The 14,979-nt window shown below is 38.6% G+C and overlaps 1 protein-coding gene across 1 annotated transcript in view; it reads right to left on the bottom strand.

The window, feature by feature from the left end:
* Window positions 1-1,606: 1,606 nt before the first annotated feature.
* Window positions 1,607-14,979, bottom strand: part of RFX7 (regulatory factor X7) — a 135,713-nt gene continuing 122,340 nt past the window's right edge. The window contains exons 6-9 of the mRNA XM_044917954.1: window positions 14,023-14,107; window positions 12,901-13,108; window positions 9,437-9,732; window positions 1,607-7,573 (exon numbers count right to left, since the gene is read on the bottom strand). Coding sequence (XP_044773889.1) covers window positions 4,298-7,573; window positions 9,437-9,732; window positions 12,901-13,108; window positions 14,023-14,107 — 3,865 coding nt within the window. The 3' untranslated portion in view covers window positions 1,607-4,297. The remainder of the gene's footprint in view (window positions 7,574-9,436; window positions 9,733-12,900; window positions 13,109-14,022; window positions 14,108-14,979) is intronic.

The following is a 14,979-nucleotide window of genomic DNA, read 5'->3' on the forward strand; positions in this document are numbered from 1 at the left end:
CCTTCCTCTAGCTATAAAGGATGAATCAACAATCTAAACTGATTGGCTTTTAGGTGGACCTCTGACCTAGTTTTGTCCAAAGAGACTAAAGAGGGGCTGGAGGGTGAGGAGGGAGTGCTTAATGGGAGATTCTGGTAAGGATTTTCTCTTTTGATAAAAGGCAGGGAGCTGCCCTTACCACCTTGTTTGGGATGTATGAAGCTTGGAGCTGTGATTGGCATCCTGTGACCACGACACAACAGACACAGAAAAGCAAAGCTGAAGATGATGCAACAGAAACAGAGATTTCTTTATAACATTGAGCCGCTGAATGAAACCCTGACATTCCATCTTCAAAATTAAGCTAAATGTCCTTACGGTTTTAGCCAGTGTTAGGTTTTCTGTAATGTGCAGGTCAAAGCACCTCAGATGTTAAACAGTACCTTCCCCCCAGATTTTCTTATTGGTTCACTGCATCCACTGGTTTTTTGCCTGCTCTTGATTATTAAACAAAACTTTTGCCATGGAGAATCCTAACATGTCTATTTTAAAGTTAACAGCCAGGTAGTTCATTACGTTTTATCTTAAGTGCTGATGGTCTTAGGATTAGTTTCGCTTTCTTCAAGTACTTTAGAATTTTGGTTTACAGGCTCATTTTGTGTGGGCGTCTTCCTGCTTCTTATCTCTCCCCTTCTTAATCGCTACTCTGTTTCCTTCTGTAATTGCTTCCTCCACCTGTCCAGTCAGGGTTGCAGTTCTGTGGTGACAGTAGGGCTATCACAGTTCCACACAAATCTGTATACACAGGTGAGTAGACTGTTTGGCTCAGGTCCTGGTTACAATATAAGTTATAGTCCCAGGCACTGGTTGTTGCTGCATCTTAAGTCTCAGGAGTGAGGAAACTCCCGTCTCAGACCCTGGTGTCATTACTCTACAGGAGTTGAAATTTCTATCTGCTCATTTATGATTCCACACCTACAGCTCAGGTTCTGCTTCACCAAAATGCTTACGTTGCCTTGGGGCACAGCTGTGCTTTAGAATTTTCTCCACTTTTTCCTACTATTTTTCTATTCAAAGCTTCAAAAATATACATATCCAGGTACTACACAGACTAGCACTTGAAAGCAAACATTATGTGAATAAGCAAAAGCAAATATTTTTTTTGGACAAGATAAAGCTCTATGCTGCGTCCCACACATCAGTAATACATCCTAAGAGAACAGCAGAGTTCTGACGAATAAAATGAGATCTGTGTATCCTTCTGGATTAATAGCAGAGAGCAGATTAACAGCACTGTCCAGCCTTGTGCTGATTTTTATCCATTTCTATGAATTTCATGAGATCTAAGGAAGAATGGCATCAGGTCTGTTTGAAAATGGCACACTGCCTATATAAGATAGACACCACAAATCACCTTAAGACCCAGTCAGTTTAATATAAAATGTTTTTAATTGTTTTTGAAAACATTTAAAAAACAATTTTTGAGCACTTTCAATAAAAAAAGAGAACTGAAATGCTACTGCAATATTCAACTACTGTAGTTTCAGCAGGTACAACAGACAACAAAACACTGGGGAAATCTGACTTTTTGCACTAAATGAAAACATGAAACAGGGCTTGTTTTTTGTCATTTATGGTGTAGTAAAGCACATTATAGTACAAGACTATTATATGAACCTCAGATGCACTGCACAAAAAAAAAAAAAACTTTCCTTCTTTTCAGTTCAAAAGTCAGTGCTTATTGCAATTATATGCAAAATTATTTACTTCATGAAGTCTTATCATGATAAACAGTATGAAAAATGTTTTAAACATGAAAACAATGAAAATAATTTGAGAAAAGAACATATTCAACAATAACTAAGCAGAATTAGTAAACATAAAAAAGTAATAACTTGTGAATAACTATGCTTGCCTGGTTAACACTGAACCAGCTTTAATACAGCCAAGGGGGGAAAAAAAAGTGGTTACAGGAATACCTAGTACTGTACAAGATAAGTCAATAACACTCATGCACATTTTGTGATCATGTATTAACATGGTGAAGCAAACTAAACTTAATTCTTCCTGCTGTAATATTCTCATGTAAGAGAATAAGAAATAGAAATATCTCATTGAGATCAATGCACATTGCTACATAAGACAATTTTATCTGTCACTTTGATGACATTTTGTCTTTTCATAATGAAACACATTTAAAAAGTTTAATCTGTGGACTGTATTGGTTGCATTTATCCTAAGAGATGTGCCTACCACAGGTTCAACAAATTTAGTGCAATATATGAACCCCAGAAAGTTTGCTGGACGAATTCAACCAAATTTAAAGTGTTTGCTGCAATACTGTACAGAGGGTTAAAAATCCTCCAGTCTTTATATTTTTATAAAAAAAGATTTCCATTATTTTTATATTAGTAGGAAGCTAATAATGTAAACAAGGGATTAGAATGGCCTCAAAATCTCCTTTTCAGAGTATCTCATATAGAAAGGCTCCCATCATTTGTTAAAAGAAATCACACAGTTTCCTTTGGGTATTGCATACTTTGGTGTGCAGTAGTGCTGTGTCTCAATGTACAGTGAAGAAGTAACTAGCATCAAGAAAAAATATCTAACAGATCATTAAATCAAGATAACAGCAAACATACACAAATGCCAATAACTAAGACATATCAATATATAAACCTCTGAGCCAACCCTAGCACCGTTTATTTATCAAAATATGTTAATACCCTACCTTGCAAATTTATTGAACAATTAAACCTTATTAAATTAAACCCTTCATCACATTTGTTAAATATTCATTGATTGTAGTCTTCTGATTGGCTTACTAATTAAGGTAAAGGAAAGCTTAGCTAGCTAGGTTCAAGGTAGCATAGCAATGGTTTAATGTTAGCTTTAAAAACTTAATGGCAATTTTTAAATCTATTTGAAAGTAATCCTAAATTCACTCAGATGGAGCTGTCAACTAGTGAGCAGATTTGTGTCAACAAGAAATTCATAAATAATTATTCATAAAACAAAATGGGAGCCATACAGAGAAACATTTTAAAACACATCCTGAGTGCTTCTTTTGCAACTGTGGTTATCACAATAAATAAATTAAGCATGTAATAAAATGCTCCTCTTCTTCAAGTACTATTGATATCCCCTTTGTTTTATCAGCGACATAAAGATTTGTGGCTTCAGACCTCAGGTGGTGAAATGTTTTTTGTTTGTTTTTTTATATTATCTCCCTCCGGTTTATTTGTTTTTCAAAGGGATCCCATGATCAACTTGTATTACTATATTCAGGAGTGAAGGAGTCAGTCACTAAATTGAGGACTTAAGAATATTATAATTAAAAACTTCAAATTAAATCTTAAATAGTATTTTTATATATGCATGTAGCCGTTGTGATGAAACTAAGGAAATGCTTTTATTTTCCTTCTAAATTCCCCTATCTCAACTACCAAATAATAAAACATAAAGTATTTTTCTAACACGCTTGTACTTATTCTATTAAATTACAATATTTGGAGTTATTTTACTTGTGTGTGCGTGTGCACACATGTACATGCATGTCTCTGTGTGTGCTGGCTCCATATTAAAAATCAAATTTTAAAATAAGACTAATGCAAGGTCACAAATATAAATGGCTACTAGTTTTTCCTTTAAAAAATTTTAGTGCAGCTTTTGCTTTCCTTAAATTAATATTTAATTTTCCATTATTTTCTCCTATTTAAGCCCTTCAAAATGCAGGTGCAAATGGTACTGAAGTCCCAGAAAGTCCTACAGAGATTTTTTTCATTCTACAGTAGCTCTATGCTTCAAGCCTAAATACCGATAATAACCTGAATATTATCCCTGTTTCAAGGAAGACCTTCTTGTCTACAGTTTACCTTAGCTATGATTTCATATCTAAAAGATAATGCCAACAACAACAAAAAATAGCCTATACCTAAAATCAATGGTTTCCTCTACATTCTGTGCAGATCAACTGATGAATTAAAATGAACTTACACAAAATAAAGATCTAGAATGCTCTTGTAAAAAAAAGCTGGTTAGTCAATTGTTTACTAGCAAACAATGTGATTAAATGGGGGAACATTACAAAATTTAAAACCTAATACTTGCTCTTCTACAGCCTACTGTCTTCAGAAACTTGTTAAGAACTGAGGCAAGTCTAACCATTTCCTACTGAAGAAGAAACCACTTCTGCAGCAAACTCTTTTAAAATGTCACAATTAATATTAAGTTTTTCTGCTGCGGGAGGCACTTCCATTAAGACAAATACAATACATATGTCTTTAGATACAGTGTGCTACATATTATAAAACACTATTTAACCCAACATTTCAACAGTAGGATGGTCCTTGCTTTCTATCCACTCAAAACCTGATGAAGTCATAGAGCTCATGGATTCACTGCAAATTTGTTGAAATAATGGGTCATTCTTTAATTCTTCCAGTGTAGCTTCATCATCTTGTCCCTGCTGACGACCTGGATCAAACAGTAGGTTTGGGTCTAAAGTGTTCAAATCATTGATGCTGCCTGAGAGCTCAGAAGACAGCCTGATGTCACTCGAGAAATCAGATGCAGGATTAGTGAGGTCAGACGCTACCTGACCTACCAGCTGCTGGTTGGTTTGCAAGCTGTCTCCACTCAGCAGGTCTTTAACAGTGCTACTGAAATCTAATTGTTGCTCTCCGATTTCTGATTGTGCTTGATTATCTCCAGGAGAAAAGCTGATCTGATCGGTGCTATGACTTTTAGTGAGGTAAGGTGGTGTTTGGAATTCATAAACAGAAGTGCTGGAATCGATCATATTCTGCGGATTGGCACTAGGAAAAACAGTGGAAGTCTCCAAAATCTGAGTGAGATTCATCCGGGCTGTGTAATTGGAGGGCAGGTTGTTCACGCCCAAACCTCTCACTGAGTCATCATTGTCAGAATCAAGTTTACTCAACAAGACACTGGTTATTTTTTTACTGTTTGTTTGCTTCTGAAGAGCATTCGGGAAGGCTGTCTGCATCATGACCGTCAATGGAACTGACTGACTTCTTTGAGCTATGTTGTTGGCACACGCATCTGTGTGAACATTTGTGAAAACGTGAGCCTCTGGGGTTACTGGACTTCCAAAGGGGGTCACATTAGATCGGGGGATATTAGATATGGGGTACAGGGTGCTTCCACTAAGATTACGTTGGCGATGAACAGCAGGGCTCACACTCCGGCATCTGAAGTTGCTGCTGGCAGATGAATTAGTCCCTTTATTATCAAGAGGGGCAGGGACTGCAAAACCCTCCTGTTTGTTGGTGTTATTTACAGTGGCACCTTGATGCTGCACAGGAGAGACAGGAGTCAAGCGACCGAAATGAGTGTCATGATGTCTGGATTGAGACTGGTAAGACTGTCCAGGCACAGCAAAAGCATGAGGTTTCCTGAAACGGTCTTCCACTAGTTCCTGATAGCTTGGGAGAATGCCATGGCCAGAAACTGATGAATTACTAACCCCACTATACCCATTATTCATCCATTCAAGCTTGGTTTTGTCAGGGTGTGTGGCCATGGGTCTTTGCATCGGTTTCACAGGACTACTTGAGATAATGCTGGCATCATGATACGCCATACTGGAACTTATTGGGGTAAATGCAAATGGATTCCTGCATTCAACAGGGCTGGGAGGGACACTACTGCTGCAGTTAGAATGTGGAGTACCAATGGGTGTGTGTCGGCTACTTCCTAAAGCACTATCCACAGGTGTGGTCTGGGCTAGCCTGGAGCAAGGGCTCTCCCGTGACAGACTCTGAGACCCAGCAATCATTTCTGATGTTGGAGTTGGGGTTGGGGTTGGGGTTGGGGTTGGGGTAGGAGTGGGTGTGGGTGTGTGGATCGGAGTGCCATTGCTGTGGATTGGATGATAGAAGTGGGTACCGGAGGCATGAGATGACATTGGAGCTCCTGGAGTTACTGACTGACTCTGAAGGGTCATTCCCAAACAGTTACTGTAAGAATGAGAATTGTTCATTGATATTTGCTGCTCCATAAGCACCAGCTCTTCCACAATACTATCTTGTGTAAGCTCATCATCAAAAGGAAAGTAGCTTTCATTTGTTTGGGAAACAGAAGGCTCAAACTCTTTCAGTTCAGACTGTAGAGGTAACTGATCTGAAGACTGTGCTTGTATTTGATTCAAAGAAGATTCTTGTATCTGGCTATGCAGCTGCTGGGTATAAGTGTCCTGTGGCATTCCTTCTAATTCCCAAACAGATTTCTCTAAGTCATTGATATCAGAGTGCTCAGGAATTGTCATAACACTGATATCTTGCTGTTGTTCACAGCCGGCAGATATAAACTCAGAATCCTTACTGACCTGCTGCCATTCATTTGAATTAAAGCTGCCATCTGGTTTTGAATCACTGTCCAAAAGAAAGACATTCCCTTCAAGTTTTACTTTTATATCTGGAGATGATGATGGTGTTTGCTGTTCTGAAGCTGAATCACCGGCAATGAGAGCAGAAGAACTCAAGAGTCGATTTGCCACTATGTGCGAATTGACATTCATTGATACCTTGCTAGGAATCTGAGCACCGGCTGTTGAACTTTCTATTTTCCCTGAATGTGGAACCTTTTGGTCCTTCTCAACACTGCCTGGTTTCTGACCTTCTAGGATAACTGCAGAAAGCTGTTCCACAATTGGTTTCTTTATGGGAGGCACCTGGGACTCTTGCAATGCAGAAGACAGTCGCTTTCTTGGACTTTTAGTGCATAATTTAGGGTCTTTATTTATTGAGTCACCATTAGCTGGTGAGCTGGTGCTGGTGAAAGTTAAGTTCTGAGTGGCAACTGAGAGGGTGACAGTGCTTGGATTATTGCCTGTCGAAGCGCCTGGCAGAGTTTCAGTACAGCGGCTTTTACATTTGGTCCTCTGGTCACAGACCTTGGTTGCTTTTGCTTCAGTGACACCTTCATTTGAAGGTTTTTGCACTACTCCATCCGTATTACTTTTCTGCCCCAAAAGGGCACTAGGTGTTGTTTTGGGAGCTTTAGTCCCATCAGAATTCTCTTGGCACTGTACAGGATGCTCATCTGATGATGTTTCAGGTTCCATTTTGACTTCCACGGCAGATGCTCCCCCGGTGCTGCTGGTCCTGGATCCAGGAGACTGAAGTGAAACAACAGAACCATTCTTGATCTGTGGAATGGTCCTTGATTCTTCTGTTGTTCCTGTAGCACTGTTCACTGAGGCAGAATGTTTAAGAGGGGCACTACTGTTGCTGGGCGTGAGGGATATTGCTGTCATTTTCACCACATTTAGAGAACTCATGTGTGAAGTGGGTACAACAGCGGTTTTGATGGGACTGCTAGTAAAGAGGACAGTAGTTGGGGAGCGAATGGTGAGTGCACTGGTGTTTGCTGGTTTGGGTAAGATCTGAGGGTAGCGGTGCCGGGCAGAACGATCCCCACCAGGACTGGCTGGAACGTTCTGAGGAGTCTTTGGTGCCTGTTTCACAGACTGCATGTGCTGAGTGACCACTTGTACATTGAGGGGAAGAACTTTGCCGTCAGAAGAACTCATTGGACTGGGTGAAGTTACCAACTGCCTGGTCCTCTGGACCTGTTAAAAGGTAGAAAACAGAAAAGTCAGATTTAACAAGTCTAGGATATAAACAGTAATTCACGTATCTGTATGGTATTAAGGCATTTAATAAATGTAATGCTAAAAAGAAAAAAACAGTTCCTCTGTTAGACAAGAGTTCTATCTATCTATAAATATGTTAGACCAGGTTGTATACAATCAGACACATAAATATTACAAAAACTGTAACACAGTGCAATATAGTTATAAAATATAATATGTAAGAAAAACATTAAGATACTTTTCAAATTGGCAAGACTAAAAACTTTGCAATTGTGATGAATACTTGCCAAAATAATCATTTTTAAGGAGGTTATAGGAAGAGAAGATAAAATCTTGAAAAAACATGCAACTATAAAGGTATCTACCTCTGGGCCAAGAAAGTGACTCACTCATGGGGCGGGGGACTGTCATAACGTCATTGGACATTAATAATTAAACCACTGTGGATACGTTCTCAGATAAAACTACTGTCTCCCCAAGTTTGCTCTATAGTGAATAGCATATGAGCGTGGTTACCAGGTATGCCACGTATTGATGACATGATGATAATGATGATGATAAGAAAAACAAAGATAAAAGATCTCCTTAATGATATCATCAATAATAACATAAAATACCACTTTGTTTTAGCATAATGCCCTCTCATTTTAAAAGCCCCTTCATCATAACTTCAGTTGTGTGAGATAGAAAAGGAGACTTATAACCTCGTTTGTTAATAAGGAAACAGATTCAGAACAGCTAAGGGACTTGTCCATGGTCCTATGTAGAGCAAGCCACAGCAACAGGTCTATATTAAAGTTTTATCAAGGGGTGCCTGGGTGGCTCAGTCGTTAAGCGGCTGCCTTCGGCTCAGGTCTTGATCCCAGGGTCCTGGGATTGAGTCCCGCATTGGGCTCCCTCCTCAGCGGGAAGCCTGCTTCTCCCTCTCCCGCTCCCCCTGCTTGTGTTCCTGCTCTCACTATCTCTCTCTGTCAAATAAATAAATAAAATCTTAAAAAAAAAAGTGTTATCAATATGTGTTACAACTTTGCTCTGTCTGAATGTTAAAAAGAAGAAAAGTTTAAACCAAAAAAAATTCACACTTGATCATCTTGGCTTAGCTAGAGATGAAACAATTCTGAAAATGATTCATATCTTACATAAAGCTCTGGTTATGCGTGCATACTCTGCATGTCTTAAATCTTTGTATTTTCACTTGTGTTCATTTTATAGCTTGCTTTGTAATCAGCATTGTATATTGTGACTAAAAAACAACTGACAGGGAGCCTGAATGGCTCAGTCAATTAGGTGGCGGACTCTTGATTTTGGCTCAGGTCATGATCTCAGGGTCATGGGATCGAGCCTCGGGTCAGGCTCCATGCTGAGCGGGAAGCCTGCTTGAGATTCTCTCTCTCTCCGCCTGCCCCTCCCCCTACCATGCTTGTGCGCACGTGCACACTTTCTCTCTCAAGTAATTAAGTAAAACCTTTTTTTTTTTTTTAAAGACCTTATTTATTTATTTGACAGAGAGAGACACAGCAAGAGAGGGAACACAAGCAGGGGGAATGGGAGAGGGAGAAGCAGGCTTCCCGCTGAGCAGGGAGCCCGATGCGGGGCTCGATCCCAGGACCCTGGGACCATGACCTGAGCCAAAGGCAGACGCCCAACGACTGAGCCACCCAGGCGCCCCAAGTAAAATCTTTAAAAGACGACTGACAGAAGCTGAATCTATCTGTGCTCACAAAATCAATCTGAAACTGAATCTATACCTATACTTGCCTCCTTCTTGTGTGCCACTTTTAATTAAACAAATGCTCTCCCAGCATCCCAGTGAGGTCTAACACTATGTAATGCTATTACCGGAATGGGACTAGGGACAGCTGCCACAACGATACCAATAGGCTGAGGAGAAAGGATTGCAGGATTTCCATTAGAAAGATTAGTCACTCCATTGGTTGTAGCGCCTTCTGCTTTTTTGCCTGAGGATTCTCCTGGCAAAGGGGACTGTAGTTTCTGTTCTTGCTGCTTCTTCTGAATTTTCCGTTGCAATTGCTGTTTAGCATCAATAGGAGAAGGCAAAGTCTTCACTTGAGGCTGAAAAGAATTACTCTCAGCTGTAGGTATAAAAGCAGACGGCTGGGTAATTCCTTTAATTCCTGAAAATAAACAGAAAAGAAAGCTAAAATAAATACTCTGTTTTATAGAAGGCAGTCACAACTCAATTTCTTTGGCTATGTAGCCATCTACTGGACAAAGCAACCAAAACCAGCAAATTTTAACTCACAATCTCTTTATAAAGCGTTAAGTGTTAGACTTTCAGTTTAAAAACAGTTGTCAACATGGTTTGACACCTTAAAATATGGTTCAACTCAGGTGACCGTTTCAGTTAAGTCAGCAATAATAGATGAAGATTTTGAAGAGTAGTAGCTATGTCATAAATATGCAGAAGTTAAGATAAATAAATACCAAAGGAGCATGTTTCACATCTTATCAGATGTCAGAAATGTCCTTCCCCAATTCTCTAATTAGAAATGCATGCATTTTCATGATTTAAATATTCAGCTCACAAGGGGCATTCAATAAATATTTGCTGAAATCATTCATATTTAGAAAAAATGTGTATAGGGAAAACAAGTGTTTAGTTCTACCAATTCACAAAAAGAGGTACTATTTTAACTGCTACTATACAATTATTCTAGTATGACACAGGAGTAATTAAGCAGAGCTGCTGCATAAAACTGAGGTTAAGGTATTTTGAAACAGTGTCACTGAGAAAACTTTTCAAAGCAGTAGTAAGAGCAACACTGAGAAAAAAGGAATGATAAACTAAGCAAAAAGATAAATTTTAAGTTAAGAACAACTGATATAGTACAATTAATTTTTTAAAAAGCTCATTTCACATTTAGGGTGCAGCATTACAATCATTAGAAAGTAAGCTGTGGCTGGTAAAAACAGTGGAGACGAAAGGGGAGGACCCCACCATCCTTCTGGTACACCGTTTCCCTGGCCCAATTTCTGCTTTTCATCAACAAGTTGTGGAGGGGGGACAGGAGAGAAAGAAGTGACTTAAACTCTTTCCCACACACTCAGTAATCCCTCATCTTTTGACTCCCTTTTGATCACCTAAGTACCATTTTTTCTCTTCAAATCCAGCTCAAACTGTACTGCTCCCTCTTGGCCCCCAGCCTGGGCTCTGGCTTCTCAGCACCTGCACCCGAAAGCCTCTGCCAATGGCTCAAAGCTCAGCTGTCTCCCTCCTGCCAGGGTCTCTGGACAGGAATGATTTCCAAGCAGCTGACGTACAAAAGGACATTTGAAACACAACCTGTTCTTAATATGGAGACTATATTTATAAAAAACCAAATTCACCTTCAAAAGATGAAGATTAATCACCAAAGGTATTTAAAAAAATATAGCAGTGGTTGAGAACAAAATTTTAAGAATCTAAAAATGTTTTGAGTAATCATATAATTGCTAAACTACTGAATACTTTCACAAAGTGAAACATGTTTATATATGAAATTTTTAGTATTTTTGTTTAAAAAACACACCTTCCTTTACACTTATGCTTTAAAAATTCATTCATCCCATCATTCACCACTTCTTTCAGTCAGACCTTGTGAGCAATGAGGAAAATAAGATCGAGAGGTTTCTTTTCCCATGGTACCTCCTAATTCCTCAGCTCGTTCAAGTACTAATCTAGGTGTCAGTAGGGGTAAGAGAGAACACAGAAAGCCGAAGGGCCCATATCTTTTTTTTTTTTTTTCTGTTGTTGGCCCATATCTTTTAAAACCTCATTTTGCCAGAAGATAAGAAGACAGCATGATGTAATGCAGTTAATCTGGGCTTTTGAGACCAACAAACTGGAATTCAAATCCTGGTCCCACTGCTTATCTGGCCATGGACAAATTACTTAACCTCCCCAAGCCTGTTTTCTGATCTGTAAAATGGGAATTAATATCACCTGTCTCACAGGACTGCTGGGGGAAGAAATGAGGTAGCATATCAGGCTACCTAACTAGATAAGGCTACACAAGCGCTCTCCTGTTCATGTGTAAGTGTAAATGAGCAGCTTTAAGTCATACAGTTTACAATCTAGACAAAGAAAATCATGACAAAATTCTGGTAAGAGATTATTTTGCTGAAGTGAGTCCTCAATTGACAATAAGATGAAAGGATAGAACAAGAATACACCCCCCACCAAATACGTAAAGCTTCTGATAAATATAAACTGAAAGAAAAATAACTGTTAAAATTATTAAGATTTAAAAAAAAGTGAAGTTATTTAAGAAACTACAATTCTGGCTGGGAGAAATCCATTACAGATTTAAATTATTTACATTTAATAATCAGAAGAATAATCTCTGGAAAATAAGTTTCACATTAATACATTTTTCACAGAAATTATAATTTCCTAGAGTAATAACACAACTTATTCATTCTTCCTTAGGTTATTAAAATGTATGACTGAAATGAGACATTTAAAAAACTGCAACAGAGGCGCCTGGGTGGCTCAGTTGGTTAAGCGACTGCCTTCGGCTCAGGTCATGATCCTGGAGTCCTGGGGTCGAGTCCTGCATCGGGCTCCCTGCTCAGCGGGGAGTCTGCTTCTCCCTCTGACCCTCCTCCGTCTCGTGCTTTCTCTCATTCTCTCTCTCGCAAAAAAAAAAAAACTGCAACAGAACAGGTACTTTACACAGCTACTAATTTAGGAGGGAGTTGTTTATTCCAATACTGTCAATTCCTAAAACTATCAAATGAAAAAAATCCTTATTTGAACAAAAATATTCATTTGAATGTATATTTAAAAAAAATCACTCTTGCTATTTTATAATAATGCTTCATATAGTTTGCTTTTTGTGACACGAAGTTACCTCTCACATTATCCAAAGATCATTTTGTTTATTAGTTTCTAATAGGAAGCTAGCAAGTCATTTTAAAAATTTAATCTTATCTAATATTTGTTAATTTAGACACACATGTATATTTAAAAGTACACATACACATATTCTTTAAATTTTAAAGTAGCAATGGAAAAATTAAGATCAACTGGGAAATCATAAAAGTTTCATGTTTCAGCAGAGCAATATACTAGAGAAAAACTACAGCTTGCAGCCTTATAATGAAATGACTATAATTAATACTATTTTTGTTGGCTCAACAAACCCATCTAAACTTAGAGTTAAGTGAAGTGAGGGTAAACTCATACAAACACTAAAAAGACAGGAAAGTTCTCTGGAGAAACTCTTCTTTTGCCACCAACTCTAAAATGCAGTAACACCTCTGTCCCTTTGAGCTTTAGCTTGTTAGTGGTAATTTTGTACCTGGTGGTGCTGCTGCCATTACCGTTAGAGCTGCCATCGACTTGGTGCCTATGTAATGACTTTTTACAAGGAAGCGTGCTAACTCCAAGACCGTGTCGAATGGCTGGCTTAACACTTTCTGGGCCCATTCACACACAAGACGGCAAGCAGAAGAGATAACTTCCTCATCAATATTTTGAAGCTGCCCAGAAGGTTCAGTTCCTTCCAACTAAACAAAGGAAAAAGGAAAAGTTAACTTATAAAAGAAAGTTCAGAGAAATTAAACTGAAGCACACTGAAGGCGTGTATTCTTAATTAGAAGATGTAATCTAGGTCTGTCGGGTCAAAGTCATATAAAACGCCCTACTGGGCTCAGTCGTTAAGCGTCTGCCTCCGGCTCAGGTCATGATCCCAGGGTCCTGGGATCGAGCCCCGCATCGGGCTCCCTGCTCCGTGGGAAGCCTGCTTCTCCCTCTCCCACTCCCCCTGCTTGTATTCCCTCTCTCACTGTGTCTGTCTCTCTGTCAAATAAATAAATAAAATCTTTAAAAAAAAAAAAAAAAAGAAGAGCCGTGCAAATGCGAGGCCTATGCCTACACCACCGGCCAGGTCACAGCCACCAGGAGCACTGGGACTGAAACACTGAAATGGTCGTTAAATATATATGAAGGCTAAGGGATCTTACGAATCTTTCTAAAACACTTTTCTGACATCAGTAAAACAAACTATGCCACTAGCTGTATTTTCTCTTCTTTGTACTTGTATTAGATATATAAGTAAATCAAAAAGGGAAAAAAAAGACATCCATACTATATTACCCCACAACTTAATTTTTCCTGTTGACAATATATATATATAGTCAATATACATCATGGATATATTTAGAAACCAGTTTAGACCTATGTTCCTCTTAATTTCGTCAACGATGTTGATGTAAATGCTATCTAATTTCATCAATCATGTTGATGTAAGTCAGATATGCTAAAATTTTTCAGCCACTGTTAAATTTTTTGTCTCATTTATTTTGTAAAAGGCATAGTTCCTGGTCCCTGGTTTTATCCAAATGAGACTATGCAGTATGCATTTCAATGCTGATATTAAGGTATAATTCTACTTATTAAAAAGAAAAGGCAGAATTCTTACCCCATCTCCAGTTTTGTGAAAATCAAGATTGGGCAGTGTTGGCATATGAACAAAGGCTTTTTTCCTTAGTCCACTGTAGCAATATGTAATAAACAGTTAAGGTCTAAAGCATTCTAAATTAAATGAATTGCTTATATATAATCACCATTTGAGAAGTAACCATATATGAAATAGGAACAAAATCAGCACGAGATAACATCTACTTTCAGAGTTCTTCAATAAGAGAAACCTCAATATTATAAATTCAGGACACTTTCACTGTTTTGAAATTGGAATAGTCTCTGTAGAATGTTATTGTCTTAAACGAAACAAAATGATTCTCATCGCTCTAAATTTTATGAATAAATGTTCCTAATAGGCTATGCCAACCACCAGTAACAAACAGGTCAGAAGGAAAGGAATATCCAGATGGAAACCTGGCACAGCACAGGGAAACTTTAGCCCAGGGCACTGGGACAAAAACAACTCTAAAGAGTGTCACAAGGGCTTTAACCTTTTCAGTTCTTTTTCCACTGAAACACACAGGATTATCACCTGTAACATGCCAAAGACCCATCAAGACAGTTTTGCTTGTACTCAGAGAACAAGGATGGGTCATGCAACAAGTGAGCAGAGAGCACCTGGAGCTGTTTCAGAAAAGCAGTGTCCCCTTCCTTCCCCTTTCCTCTCATCTCCACAGAAGTGGGTTTCTGTGCTTTGAAAAAGGCCAAGGGCTACGTAAAGAGAAATAATATTTTTTCTAATACAGAGACCGTCTATTTTACAGCCTTCTGCCAAGAGTCAGAAGGACTTTAATAAATTCTTCATTTTCATTTCCTTCTGTTTGCTACTAAGTATGTCTCCGTCACAACAGGGACCTTTCCTATGCTCTGGCTTTAATTTTAATACAGGCTTTAAATGGTTGGCTGAAAAAATACTTTAAAGAGAATATAATCATCCAGGACAAGTTCCACAGGA

This window comes from Neomonachus schauinslandi, chromosome 9 (genome assembly GCF_002201575.2).
Source record: "Neomonachus schauinslandi chromosome 9, ASM220157v2, whole genome shotgun sequence".
Classification (NCBI taxonomy): domain Eukaryota; kingdom Metazoa; phylum Chordata; class Mammalia; order Carnivora; family Phocidae; genus Neomonachus; species Neomonachus schauinslandi.